Below are 15639 nucleotides of genomic sequence, written 5' to 3'. Positions count from 1 at the left end.
ATCCTACTGGGTTTTGCATATCCCTCGTTATTATACCTATCACATCACTCCTCACAAACGCAATTTCAAAACACAACTCGGCCTATTGAAATGTAAGGCACATGATGGGTAAATTTTCTAAAAGTTATTCAAGGAGATTTATCTCTTAAATTCCTATTAATATTAATGAGAATTGCCCAGCTATGTTGCCAGACGCTACTCTGAAAATGAACCCCAGTAGCAATCTATCAGGCTCCTTGATTCCTCATGCCCACATACAGCAGAATATACAGTATATATAAAGTCTGAAAATTAGGCTGGAAATCTAGTTGCCACATTGTCATGGTCAATGACATTTAACACTTCATCTTGTGCTGAGGATGAGACCTAAATAGACCCTTAGAAATGACTCTCTGGAGTGCTGGGCATCAAGAGACAATACAAGAACATCACTAGAACCTGGCTGAAGGATACATAGAAAAATATTAAGTTGTCACTATGGAGTGCCTTGCTGTCAGTCAATCCCCGAGTGCCACAGATGACTTCAAATGTTCCTATTGTTTGGCAGCCAAGGTAAGAGTTAAACTCCTGCTGAAGCGTATTTCCTGCAGTGTATAGAAACTAAGTCCATTGAGTTGGACACCCAAAAGAAACATATTTAAATCTCTGGTCCTAGTACACAGGCAGGCTTGTGCACAAGAGGAGGCTCTGGCTGTGTGTTACTCCCGACTGAAAGAAGGTTGGGTGCCAACTGGGAAGAAGAAAAAGGAACAGCAAAGGAATCCACATGAAGCATAAGGAGAGCTGCAAATATTAAACTGCGAATCTCAGACTGATGCCACTAATCACTTAGAACAAATTATTTAGCTATTTTCCTGTTTACAATTAAGTCACCATTTAAGCAACATTTTCACAAATTCATGCATTGCTTATAATTAGGTTTCTGGCCATGAATTGTTAACATGACCGTGACTAATTATTACACAGTTTGATATTGGCCAAAGTCATACAGAAGGCATTTTAGCTTAAGAATGTTGAATGTAATTTCAAATAAAATTTCAAGACATACTGCATGATAACTGGTTTTTAATTGATAGGTCAAAACAGATCTATTAAAAATGAACAGCTGACAGTTGTTACGTGTGTCTATTAGAGAGCAGACATCTGACCTCATAAAATACATTTATTAGCTGATAGAAGCAGACCCAGGTCTTTAGAGCAATTAGTTATTGAAGGTGATATTTAAATTAAAATCCACAGAGGTTCATCACCTACAGAACAGGTATGCATGAATTGCTAATGCCTATATTGTATAGGAAGATTTTCAACAATCAAGTGTCTGCATAAGGTATATAGTTGGCAAGCTGGGAGAAAAACCTTGGTTCTCTTTCCTGGTCTGGCTGTCACGAGGCTAGGAAAGGAGAACTGTTTGTTTTGGATTGTAAGATGTGTGTGCAATGGTCCAGCCTCTTCCTAGAGCCACTGGACAGAAATAGGCAAAATGGCTTAGAAGGAAAAAGTGAAATGTGAGTGCAATTTAAATTTGCTGAGAAAGAGGCACATCAGTTGGAGCACCGGATCACTGGGGAAGGAGCAGAGAAGTCAGAGCAGTGTAATACATGCAAATCACACAGCTATAATTTATCATGCGAATCCACTCTCATAGTATTACATTGCATGGCACAAAATAAAGTCCCCCAAGGCTCATCTTCTGGCTTACTCTGAAGTTGTAAAGGTTTGCCATTTGAGAATTAATGTTTACAGGATTTGAAAACAACAGACATTGTGAGTGAAAATACTGAGAAGCACTTTTGTGGGCGTGCAAAAAATAGCCTTAATAATCCATGCAGCCTTTTTGACTGAAGATGCTGTGACCCTTATAAGAAATCCCCTGTCTGCTACATCTGACCTGCATTTAAGAAGCTCCAGTTCTAGAAATCCTGTTGCTTTGTTCCTTATCTATTTACTTTGACAGTTTCTTTGTCTCATTTCTAAATCCAGTGCTGTATTTCGAGGTCCAAGGAAGTATTACCTTCATTCCCTTCCCAACTGCTTTGTAAACATTTCCCCCTCTTCCCCCACCCCATAGTGCCAGCAATCAGGAAAGCACATGTGCTGGGGCTTGGAGCCTGAACTGTTCATTCTGAATTAACCATGCTATGAAGTTTAGCATATCTACACAAACCCAAGGATTTCACAGAAGCCCTGCATATCAATATATATATATAGACATGCAGATCAAGATATAGGGGGACCTTGTGTGCATAGTGCTGCCAAAAGGACTCACTTATTTAAGGGAATGAAAGGATGCAGAAAATGGTTATGTCTATGACAAAAGGGCTGAGTTTCTGTTAGTCACATTTAGCAGTCAACAAAAGAGCAGTTCAAAATAAACAAAATAATGATTGACTTCTATACTGTATATAGGAGGGAAATAAATCTCAATTACGTCATACAAGAAATCACATAGAAGAAAGCATATGCTGTGAGTTATGTGAATTTCTGCAATTATCTGTGTTGACTTCTGTGTTGATTTCACAGCAAAGATCTGATGTGCAAACAAATTACAGCTTGATAGTATACTGTACACTGTCATCACATGCGAAGACATGAACATGCCCTATGCTCCGGTACAAAATAGAGACCTGCTTGTCCATGACCATTCATGAAAGCCAGAAGGCCTGGGCCCTACACATCCTATACCCACCCTGGGTAGGGCAGCTGTGGGGCAAGGCATCTGAAAGCTCCTCTTAATGCATGGGGACCACACTCCTCCTAACACAGGCAAGGAATACTTCAGCAGGAGAGACATTCCAGCTTGGCACATCAAATGAACAAGAGGCCTCTTTGTGCCCAAATGTTGTCCCTGAGCACTGTATCAAAACTTGCCTCATATAATACATGCATCTGCAGAGGGTACTTTCCCCTCTATGCCTCCCACGTCCTTCTTTAACATTTACTGCTGGAGATCAGTAGTCTATACAATTTATCGCACCTGTCAAGGCTAATTTATTCATGCAATCTGGCAGTAATCAAAAAGACTGAGATCGATGTGCCAGCAAACCCTGACATTTATTCATACTTTAAAGTCTCATTTGACCTTGAACCGCAGCTAACTGGGGCTGAACTTGTCAGAAGTCTCAGTGGGCCCAGCAGATAGCAGAGAGTGCCCAGACAAGGAGTATGAAAGGTTGAAGCACTCAGGACTGAGTTAAGGAGAAGATGCACCAGAAACCTTGTGACCTGTCAATGCAACATGGTGAGGTCAGCTGGAAGCAGGAACAGAAAAGCAGATCTCAAGAGTTGATTTGAGTGTGCCCTCTTACCCAGGAATGTGCTTAGGAATTCACTTAGTCCATCACTCTTGTCTTTTCGTCAACCCCTAAAGGCACATAGCCATTAAGTACAGTTCCTCTAATGCACACGTACTGCATCCTACAGAAATCATTTCAGGCTTGGAAATCAGAGCAATTGGTAGGGAAATGTAATGAAGTCTATTTAAAATAGTTCCAGCCTCAGCTTTGTCATCAAATGGCACTCAAACGTCCTACAAGGACAATTTTAGAGCCTCCTGCCTCAGATTTTCCTCTGGTAAATGGAGGTATATGTACTTATCTGCTCTCCAGACCAGGCCAGGAATTATCGGCACAACACGCTTTGAAGTTATTTGACTGTTTTCCTGTTGATACAAAGACATTAACAAAAATGACACCCTACTAGAGACCAAAATATATATATATAAAATCACTTGCATTTCAGGCACAAATAGGCAGCTTTGCTAAAACACACAAATCCATTATCTTATTACAGTCAAAAACACTTGAATACGTAATATATGCATGTATCTGCACTGATAGCTTCCCTGTGACTCAGCAGGAAGGTGTTGGCTATCTCAAAGAAAGGGAGAGCAAACACAGAACGGCACATCTGTCATTTCTGTTTCTGTTCAAGGCTCAGAAAAAGCAAATGTAACAGAAAAAAAGTCAGCTGATGCTTCCCCGAGTTCTCCTTGAGTGCATTTTTCACACTGTAAGTTCTGTATAGCGTATTAAGTTTGACTTAACGCAGTCCAATATGATACTAAGTGAAGACAAACAATGACGTATGGTGATACGAAGATAATTTCCCTATACGGATCTAAAATAGTTGCAGTGCACAACCAAACCTTGGCCCAAACCAGGGCTTCATTCCAGCTGCCAAAGCTCAGCTAAGCGATGAGTCAGGAACCTCTGCACACACAGCAGCCAAAGTCAGGCTTTCAGTAACCATCATCAAACTTAAAGGGCCCAGAGAATATTTGGAGCCCTGGATGAGTTTTGGTTTTCAACAGCAAACAGGTTGTATCGGGAAGTTTCTCACCAGCTGCAGCTCATCTCCAGGCTTTTGGTTCAGTCTCATCATTAGGCAGGGGAAAGCTATTTCAATCTCAGCACAATTAGCACTCACAATTTCTCTGCATTTTTCCTCACTGCCATTCAGTTCATGCTTGATGCTGCAGCAGAACCTGTATTAGATGAAACCTGCAGGAAATGGCTGAGAAGAAAGCAGGGAGGACTAAGGAGGCATTTTCTTTTCTCAGTTCTTTTGCTGCTGATCTGTTTCTGAAACTTCCAGCCTTGTGCTTTTATAATGTTCTAGTACATGAAAGAGTTTGTAACATAAAATGTTACACTCAATGGAGCATGATGTGATATTGAAGCCAAATGGCCAGATGCTCTTTTCTGAGCTATTTCCAATGCTTCCACTTTAGCAAATGTTTTTAACAGTATTCACACGCTCTAGTTCTGTAGTTTGCTGGCAATTTCATTCTAGAGCACCACTGCACTATGTGCTGATGAAAACACTGTTTGCCATTCGAGGTTACAGTTATTTTCAATTTAATAATAATAATTAAAAGAGGCACCATCTGGTTCAGAGACATAGCATACAGGTAGGGAGATGGATCCTCTCCCCAGAAAAAGGGGGGAAAAAAGACGGTGAATTCCATTTTGAGCACAATTAAGAATATAGAAGTTCCTATTAAGGAAGACATTATATGTTTGCCATGGGCCAAAGGCCATCTTTAATGGCTTTGCAGTGACTTGTGGTGGCTTTGAACTCCCTGGAATTCAGCAGCCTGGGATAAAACATCTGCAAGAGCATCTCCACTTCCAACTAAGACTGTCTCCTTTTCCAGACAGAATGCATTATTGGGTTATACAAATGTCAAGCCTAATCTCATCCTGTTTGAATCAATGTAACTTCTCAGGAATGAAAAGATATTGAACATTTAGGTGGGCAGAGGAGCTGGCTCATCATATATGCACATCACCATAGAACAGATTTTTCCAATCCCTCTTTTAAAGAGGAAAAGGAGTTGCAAATTAATGTAATCCAGACACCGTGAATTCAATCCTTTCATGACTTCTTAGTGCTTGACTTTACAACCTTAACATTCTTTTTACCTTTGGAAATGCCCATAAAAATGCTAAATTAAACTGGAGATGGAAAAGAGGGCACCTTTTCTTACACGGCTTATCTGGGAGGTGAGACTGGGAGATTTATCACAGAGATCTCTGCAACCTGTGCAAAGGGGTAACTTCCACCAGCAGTAGATTACATCACTTAATAGGATTTTGCTCAGGCAATGCAGAGTTCGGTACATAACTGGGCACAATCATTTTAATAGCATTCAACATCATGCTGAAAATACTGATTTATTGCAATCCACTGTGAATAGTCGTATGTAAGGACACCGTGAACTGCATCTTTTCAGATGTTAGAACTTGTTAATAAAATACTTAAATTTTAGATGACATTTAAGTAATTAAATTTGAACCGGAATTTCTTTCTACTAAAAAAACTGCAGCTTAGGAAAGGTCAAAACAAAAATGAAGCGTTTTTGATTAACCGACATAAACATTTTGATTAACACGTATTTTTGTGCAATTTTCATTTGTATTCAGCCTCAGTGTGTGGGAAAAATACCATGAAATTCTGAAAAGCTCTTCAGAATGGAATTCCTGCTTCTCAGCTCCAGGGTAAGGGAGACTGACCTCGTGAATCACTGGGGTAAAAAGCATCATCCAGAATTCAGAATTAAAAGTTGCCATACATAAACCTTGTGACATTTTTATTACAGCAAACCAGCCCAGAATCTGTGTTTAAAACACTGACTGCTCAAAGGAATCTAAATCTCCTTAGCTGAAAGCAATAAAATCAGGTTGGGAATTCACTACTCAACAACCTGCCATTAGCATTTCTGCTCAGAGAAAATACGGTTCATCTGTTTTTAAGGAAAGCAAAGCTGGATCAGATCGCATGAATTTGGAAAGTATGATTTGCTTGTGTATGGAAGTGCATTAGGTAACAGGTTTTATTTCCTGATAGAGAAATTCCTGTGTAGCTGCATCAGGATTTTGAGCAGTACAAGCAGTATCTCTGCATGGTCAGAGATGGGACAGCATTTCTTTGTACACAGCCCAGGCCTGCCTTCAGCTGGGCTGCATGGCCACTGCTAGCCATGAAATCAGCAGAGAGAGCAAATAATCTGAACTTTTATCCCCTTTCCAGGCAATTCTTTTCAACCCCAATGTACTGTGTGTTCCCAAGGACACGCTACTACCAAACTGGCCAGAGCCAGGTGTGATACACCTACACAGGCTGTGCTCACAGCTAAAGGATCCAGTGGAGCCCTGCTAGAGTATCAGCTACAGAACTAAGTTGCCACACCAGTACCTACAGATAGTTCTAATGGATTTCTCTGGCCAGGACTTCTTCAACACGGGTCCATTTACACACTGCTTAGTCAACACAGGAAACTACTTAGGTTAATTATCTAAATATTCCCATCTCCGGAATTTAGAAAAGGAAAAAGCCAAAAGAGGAATACCCAAGATCATAATTTTTCTTAATAAACAATAGATTTGAGGGGGATTAGCTGGGTTATCAAACAGTACCCTCCCAAATCAGCTCATTAGTTGCACTGCCTTTCCCAAGTTCATATTATGAAAACTATTTAAAGGAAGGTTCATTAGATGCAGTGTAATCTAATTCAGACGCCTTGAGCCTAATCCCTTTTCCTTTAGTAATAACATGATAATATGCAAAGAAGTTTAAAGGATTACTGTTACAGCTTTTTAAAATAGGGACTGTTTTCAGCTGAACGTGTCCCACCACCACTTCCCCATCATTATTTCTTGCTCTTTACTCCTCCATTTACACTTTCCTTTTCTGTCTTGCATGTGCATCCACATTATGGGCAAGCTGCATTATACAGCTCATTTTAGCATGAACTTGCTCATACTCCTGTGCTTTCACAAAGTTCTTCTCAAACATTTGGAGTAGGGTTCATCGTTCCTTATACAGAAAGGAACCAACCAACCAACAAAACCCCAATCCCAAAAACTACAACAAAAATTGACAAAGTGCAAAGACTGAGAGCTGGTTTCCAGATGCTCTGTGTCTACAGACTTTAACATGTTCCCTACCCCTGAAAATCTGTCCTCAAACACTCAAATCCTTGGCTCTTCAAGCAAGTGCCATTTCATAATCCTATTAAAACCTTTGCCTCTGTTTACCAGGAGCCCTAATCTTACTCAGCAAGTTCTTCTCATCTAAGGAAGAACGACAGCTTTCAGATTTCTTAGGAGACTTATTCATCAGCCACACCAGGGCTTTGCCAGAGCGTTCAATCTATTCTGGGAGCAGCCATGTGGAAAAAGTTTCAAACAGCTGAAAGCCCTGCACAATGATAAAGGAAAGCTCACACAATCCTGGTAATAGCCTGACCCTCTTAAGGAAAATTGGATGATTTGTGGTAGCAGTTTTTCTCTCCCCTGTGTGAATTCTGAACCTTAAGGTATAAGCAGTGTAGCTGCACGGTCCCATTAAAAACTCTATCCCTCTTGTGATGCTGGAATAATAAACACACACACACTTGTGGAAACAAGTGCTGGCAACAATGACCTTCTCCCCCAGCCCGTTGGTGTGAAGGAGTTTGTAGCCATTTCAGAAAAAAAGAGCTGGATAAAGGATGGACTAATTTGATGTTCAGTGTTTCAGCATGAGCAGAATATATGCTTTAATGAGCACATTACGCACACTAGGGACGTGTTACTGTGAAACAGGGAATAAAGAGTAAGGGGAAAATAATTAAACAGCAAGCTTTATAATGAGGAAACCGTGTTCATGCAACATTAAGTAGCCTAATTTTCAAGTGCTAAGCAATGGCAGGTTCCTTGGACTTTAGAAGGACTTGCTGGAAAGGACCACCTTGAAAACAAGGGCAAAGGATCACAACTATCAAACCTCTTATAGGCTCAGAAGCCTGATGCTATCCAGAAGCCATCTGTCCACGCTCTCCACTGTTGTAAGAACCAGGCAAAATCCACCCCTTCTTCACATACCTTTTCAGCATCTGTGAAGTGTCATTTTGTGTAAGAACATCTTCCCAAATCCCTCCCAACCAGAGCTCAGCCAGATCCTAACTATTGCAGATAGCCATATGCTCAGTTCTGTGCCCACAGGAGTCCTTGTGTGCTGGGCTGAAGGGGGTGGAGGCAGGTGGGAAGATGGATACACACAAAAGTACATTGATTTCTGTACATTTTTCTGAGATCGCTGTACCTGACGTTTGCCAACGTTGCCTTCCTCAAGATGTGCACTCTGTGACTTCTCCAACATTATCCTCATAGTCTTTGGGGCCAGCAGGATTGGACACCTACACCCTGTAGTGCTTATTCTATAAAGAAGACCCTTATCTTTATAAAATACCACTGCATTCATTATGAGCAGAACATAGAACACTACAACTGATTTCTTCCAGCCTGGCCTCAGTTCTCTGTTGGCATTGTGTCTGCTAAGACTACGTACGTACATCATCATCTGCACTGTGAGCACACAAAGACTGTTAGCATAGCTCTTATCACAAACCGAGCTACCGGGAAAGGAGAAGAATCTGTCTCATTGAGTTCAGACACTGACAAAATGAACCAACGAACCATATTTCTGACTGTTATCAGTCGTTGCAATGCCAGTAAGGCCAGGAACATCCATTTACTGGGAATGTCAGTTCTAGATAGCTCTGCAGTAACAATTACTTCAGCATAATAGCCTATCAGTCAGGCAGCAATTCTGTTGGGCCACAGGCTCCCATTTTTCTTTGCAAATAAACATTGCACAAAGTGTCTTCTTTCTTACTCACCCTCATGCCTAATTCAATGTTTTCTCCTCCATAGACCTCCATGCCAGGGTCAAGCAAGCCAATCTCACCAAAATACTCTCGGTCTACTACAAATGAGCATCCAATCATGGCTGGTGTCCTGCACAGAGAGATTAAAGAAAAAATGAAGTCATTTTTTAGCAACTACGGAAACCATTTCACAATAAATTTACACACACAAAACACTGTTCAGTGCTGAAGGCTGTAAAATTTATCTGCTAGCTTTTACTTCCATCCTCCAATGGACAGTGACCTTGTGCAACCAGAGCCACCCAAACAACAAGCACATTGCCAGACACACTTGGACTAGTTGTCCATGAGACACACGTGGGATGTGAGGTTAATACTCCCTGCAAGTAAATGAAACTGAAAGTAAGCATTAACCAGGACAAAAAAGGGAAGGGAATGGGGAGAAACAGCACGAGCTGCTCTCTTCATTTGCCTTTTTATGCGCATAAAGCTAAGAACAGACGTCACTGGGTGAACGCTAGAGCATGGTGCTACTAGCTTGGGATTAGACCCGCTTCCTTTCTAGCTCCCTAAAAAAATCCCCCAGAGGCAGCTCCTTAAAGCAGTAGGATGATCCCTTGAGGATGGTCTCCTTCATTCCTAATGAGGAGCAGAAATTGTAGGTTTTGCAGTCTGCTCTCAGGTGCTGCAGTCTCTCTCCACGTGAGATGGATTTTTGCAGCTGACGGCTCTGTCCATTAAAATACCAACCTGTTAATTGAGCGGGGACGGGAAATACATTTTGGATGCAACTACATAATCATCACTCACAGACAAATGCCACTGAGGACTACCTTTGCAACTCCCTCCCTCCCTTCTAGGTTTTACTTTTTCTCATTTGATGTATGTAAATGCAAACAGTCTCCACGAGCCCTTGTGGCATATTCTGAAAAAAATAAATGTATTTAGGAATGAGCAGCAATAGCTGTGCAATGGCAGAAGGGATGACAGCCTGCTCATCAGAGACACTGTGTAAAAAATATCCACTGTCATTGTATCTCCCCTTGAATCTGCCTACCTATGGCCACTACACACCTGCACCTCAGCTCGGCTGCAGCCCTGGAAGCTGAATACAAGTGTGGGCAGTGCAGGGAAAGCTGGAAATTATAAGTCTGAGGCTTTGTCCCAGGCACATCCTGATGCAATTGAAGCAGCTGCCCAGGAAGCACAATGTTGAGTTTTCTGAACAGTGCATGCCAAGACTTCATCAAGTTCAAGCAAAGTCTGGGAAATTTAGTTCTCCTCAAGCCCAGGCCCTTAACTTTCCTGTGCTTTGACTGATCCAACTGTAAACTAAGTGTAATACGATTGCACAGCCCAGTGAGCTGGTAACGGTGCTGGGACTCAGGAGACCTCAACTCTGCTCCCATCTCTGTCATTCATTTGATCTTCAGTGGATCACCTCCCCCTGCCTCTGTTTCTCTAACTTCAAAGCACAGATAATACTGGGTAAAAAATTCAGGTCTGCCTTACCAGCTTAAAATCTTAACATTCATTTATAAACACACTTTAAGCTTTATTTTATACCGGACTGCAGTGTCATTGCCGTATTGAAAACACCTTTAACAAAACTGCCCCTTGTAAAGCATGAGACCTTTGCTTGGCTGTAACCACTGGGTTCCTCTCATATCTAAAAAACCCCACTGTATCTACTACTTTCAATACACTCTCCTGGAGAGTCAGCAGTTGGGGAGGCTGCATAAGCATTTAGTTTTTCTTACAAATCATGCCTTCTGCAATGAAAGAGTCACACCAGGCTATAGGAACAGAACTGGAGGATAGATTTGCTGTTCAGTAGCTGCAGGAAAAAAAAAAACTGTCCAGCTTACTGAAGGGAAGGTATGCTAATTGTATTGGAGAGAAACAGCAGCGGAAAATAAAGCAACCCAGAAAGCTTGGCTAGGAATGGCAGGGCAGTAAGGATGCAGAATAACATTCTGGAGCCCTGCAGGAATAGAGCTTCTGGAACAGGCAGGATGCCCATCAGACACCTAAAGGTGGCTGCATCACCATCGGTGTGATGGACCAGCATGAGGCATGTGAGGAAGGCACACAGGCTTCAGCCAAAGCAGGCAGCCTGTGGGCATGTCAGGTGCTCATTTGCATCCATGTGTGAGACACACATGCTTTCTGCAGTGTCTGACTCGATGTGCGCACACACACTTCTCACAGTACCAAGCTATGGCATATTAGAGCAGTAAGTGAGAACATATGCAACAATGAAATGCACCGCTGCTGCAGAAGGAAGATAAAGCAGAAAGCTGTGCAACGTTCGGCTGAGGAAGGCTGATTAATGACTCCAGTGTTGGTGGCTGCTGATCATGAAATCAAACAGAGCAGTCCATCAAAATCACAGCAGATGAGGGAAGACGAGCCAGACAGAGCTCTGGAGAGAAGGCACCTTCCTTGCTGTTCCAAAATGCGGTGTTATCTTTTGTATGCAGAAAAAAATCCATCCTGTTTCAATGCATAGCCAAATTCGTTAGAAACCCTCTGAAAAAAGTATCCTTTGTTACACAGTTTGTTGCCAGATGATAAGGACGTTTTTGGGCAGTGTTCTCAGGAGCACAAATGGAAAATGACGTGATGGACACAGCGTGTCAAAATAACCATCCTCATTTAAATCTTCGCGTTAGAGACATCTCACATCTTAAATGTCAAACATGCAAAATGGATTGCCTGCAGAAGCTGAATTGGGAAACATCAATTGCTCCAAATTTCAGACTGTTAGCACAGGGGAAGAAAAGGAACTGACTTTGAACTGTAGCAGAAATCTTTACAAAATCTGACACTTTATTCTTGCTACTCCTTTACTGCTGTTTGCACTTCAAGGCTACATCCCTTTTGTCACTTGGACTGCAGCAGCCGGGCTCTGATCCTCACTGATACCAGGACACGTAGTTTCCACTGCAAACCTTCGGTCCCTTGGGAGATCCAGGAGTAAGTATTCGGCCATGCCAAACACAAAAGCATCATAGTGCTACCAGTTATTAGCCTTTTCTTTTACAGAATACACAGAGTCTCCAAGCAAACTCCCTATTTGAAAAGGCAGTGTAAAAGGAAGCCTTAGGAGTGATGGTATCAGCAAGTGCTGAATGAATGTGTAGTTGTTGATGAAATACGATCTTATGAAAGCATTGAAAAGACACGTGGATCTAAACACCATCGCTGTGGAACAGTTTGTGTGCCCTGAAAACTGGACATAGTTGCAGTTTACCATGTGGGGTGCTGGTTAGAAAATTAAACCTGTATCAAACTTGAGGCGATTTTGAAAGTCTGCTACTTTTCAAGTTTCCCCTTGCTTTTAGAAACACACCTTACATTTTTACAGTTACCAAGTTCATATCAAGCATGCCTTAAACTTTCACTTCTTAGTGAAGACTTCTCATTAATAGCATTCATACGTTCCCTCTTTTCATCACCATAATTACAATGGCATCTCATTTAAAAGCCACAAAATTGCACTGTGTGTCTATAGGCCGGCATAACACAATAGCACAGCCAAATGCTTTAGCAAATCCATCCATCAGAAATCAGTGCAGCGTGACTATCAAGCAGAAGCCCCGCTCTCCTAGATCACTGCCTTCAAAGCACGTGTTCCCAGGGAGCCATGTAAGTGTTCACGGTTCAACATTGATGTCTCTGCATTTTAGGGCATGTAATTCATAATTTGCAGAGAGGTGCTTCTGTATCCAGAGCATCTCAGTACCTGTCCAACTCAGCGCCAGTGTAACTCTGGTGAGTACTTGACTGCACACCCAAGGAAAGCCCATGGTAAATGGAGGCAGTACTGCTGAAAGAAAACTAACCCTTCTCACAGCAGCACAGGGATGAGATTCCTTAATCCCTATTAGAAAGATTGATATATGAATCTCCAGAAATACTTTGCAGAATTCCATACTTCAGTATGGATACTTCATTAGCTACCCCTGCTACAGAACTTGTCCAAGGAACTTGCTGAGGTTTAACTAACTTTAGCCTCCTAGCTCAGTCTTATCTGCCATTTGATGATGTTTCTCCAAAATAGAACAGACTCAAATATGAGAACAACTGATGTGAAGATTAATAAAGTGATTCCACATATAAACTGGAAGTAATGAAGTGTGCAAAATCTTTTGGGAATAAAAGACTGAAACCCTGATTTCAGGAGTGAAACCTTTGGCTGATTAATTTTTCAACTTCAATATCTATTTCTCAGAGCTGAGTGAAATAGATAGAGAATGCCTGTGCTTTTAAAACAATGATGGGAGGACAGGGCATGTTATCCAAGAAAACTGATTTTCTAAGTAATTACTTTCCTGCTTATTGAGGTTTCAAGCTGAGCAAAGGGTCAGTGCTGAAGAACTGTGCTGTGCTGTGATAAGTTAGGTCAGTGTTGCTGTACGTCTGTTTTGCAAGTGCAGGGCATGAGAATGAACCTAACAGTGAGATGGTCCCACCCAGCCAATCATTTAGAAATGTGAACAACCCATCGGTGTCCCAACACTCCTAAAAGACTACCAGGGTCTTTCCAGTTGGGTGCATTGTTCAAGGTTGTTTGGATGGACTGAGAACAGACATCTCAGAACCTGGCAACTCAGGCTCTATGCTGAAAGGAGGTACATCATCTTCACTGAAACCATATGACAGAGCTTTAGCTCACTTTAAGGTGGAGCTGATATATCAGGATGAAGAAGCCTCTAAGCAGGTAGTTTGTGATTATGACAATTCCTGAATCAGTATTTCCTTAGCAAATTTCATTTCTGTAAGGAAAAAATGTTACCTTACAGAGAAAATAAAACGATGCTCTGCTTCTGTGGTCTGGTTTCATTTTAGAATTCACACAGTGGGAAAACTGATAACATGCACAAAGTTCTCCAAAAAAAGAGCAGCTCTCCACTGAGACCAGGCTAACACATCTCCTGCTAGTGCTGCTGGGAAGCTCTGGTTTGGGCTGATGTCCAAGACTGCTGCCTACAGACCCAAAGTGAAACCAACCTCCTTGCAATCACATTAAAAATACCTTCGTTTTTCATACATGCAATGTTATCTGACTCATTACCCATGCCAGGGCCCGTGTGTAAAATAAAACATAGATGGAAAAGATCTTTCTATCCTAGTAAGGGCCACAAAATGAACCTGAATCACTTTTTCACAACTAGAGCACAGCACTTGTGTGCACATTGTGGTGCAGCTCTGAAATGCCACACATGCATTCATAGTTTTGCAGACCCATCCATGTTCCTCACTTACATTTTACTACCTCTGGCACAAAGTCTACAGCCTTGCTTCACTTAAACTGCCCCTTGGCAGACTGCTAAGATGGAGATGTTGTAAGCACAAAGTGACAGCATGTAGGAGATTTACCTGATGGGTGCTGACTCGTCCCCTTTATCAAGCCAGTCCTGTGGTGGGATGATGTACATGCACCAGAGGCCCCAGTTGTAGCCATGGGCTGCATTGGCGTATTGCTGCACTTCAAAAGTGTTGTACTTGATGTTGTCAATTGCTGGTAAGATGATTCGCTTTCTGTCTTCTTTGATCCGGGTAAGTGCAGGTTCCACCCTGAGAATAATAAAAATAGCAAAACATTTTGCAGCCATCCAGTTATCCATGGCCCCTCTTTGCAGTCTGATAAAACAATGTTCTCTAATACTGAGAGCAGTAACCCAGTGATATGGCAGACCATAACATATCTTGGCAAGATCAAATGCATGTCACTGTCGTAGAGTAAATGGGCTGAGGTTTGGCATGGCAGTATTCACATAGCAGCCTCACACAAATTATTGCCCTTATGGAGTTCTACCCCTTTGTGTTTAATAACATAAAATTTACCAAAGGCTTTATTCTTATGCCTTGAGAACATCATTTCAATCTGTAATGGGTAAGTGTTGAGAGTCACCATAACCAGAGTATTAACAGTCCATTAATGTCTACAGCACCGGGATGCCTCCTGCTGATGAGGTATGAAGAACAAAGTGCAGAACAGAGGATGAATCTGAAGGTTACTCAAAGATTTAAATCTTGTTTCTGAAGGACTGACTCCATCGGATCTTGTTTGAATGACTAACAAGGCTGCATTGTGTCTTCTAAAACCTCTCTGATGATGAGAAGGTTTCAATAGCCAGATGGTACAGAAGAAGAAACCTGCAGGAAATGTGCCATCATTTCAAAAGGCTTTAAAACATCAACGTGCTTTCAACAGAAGCTGTGTCCCAAAGTGTTTCAGGAACCACTCGCTTCTGGCCAAGGCAGTCTGAAATTGCTAAGAAGTTTGAGAGAAACAGATCCTAAAAGGTAACAGACACATATAAGGGCCATCGCTTCCTTCTTTTGTAACTGTTTCCCCTTGAAACAAACTTTGAAGATTTTGCAGAGCTCTCCGCTTACCTTCTGTGAGGGAAGGGGGGTTTGCTGCGATTCACAGAGCCAGTAGGAGCCGAGCACTTTTCCCTTTTTTGTAGCTTAAA

The 15639-nt window shown here is 41.8% G+C and overlaps 1 protein-coding gene across 3 annotated transcripts in view; it reads right to left on the bottom strand.

Annotated features, from left to right (window-relative positions):
- GALNT9 (polypeptide N-acetylgalactosaminyltransferase 9) overlaps positions 1 to 15639 on the bottom strand; it is a 297062-nt gene that overhangs the window by 40521 nt on the left and 240902 nt on the right. For all 3 annotated transcript variants that reach the window (XM_015877661.2, XM_015877660.2, XM_032447875.1), the window contains 2 exons: positions 14537 to 14734; positions 9164 to 9281 (listed from right to left, as the gene is read on the bottom strand). In XM_015877661.2, coding sequence (XP_015733147.1) covers positions 9164 to 9281; positions 14537 to 14734 — 316 coding nt within the window. The remainder of the gene's footprint in view (positions 1 to 9163; positions 9282 to 14536; positions 14735 to 15639) is intronic.

Source organism: Coturnix japonica, chromosome 15, assembly GCF_001577835.2.
Source record: "Coturnix japonica isolate 7356 chromosome 15, Coturnix japonica 2.1, whole genome shotgun sequence".
Taxonomy (NCBI): Eukaryota; Metazoa; Chordata; class Aves; order Galliformes; family Phasianidae; genus Coturnix; species Coturnix japonica.
This window is presented reverse-complemented; position numbering and strand designations above follow the sequence as displayed.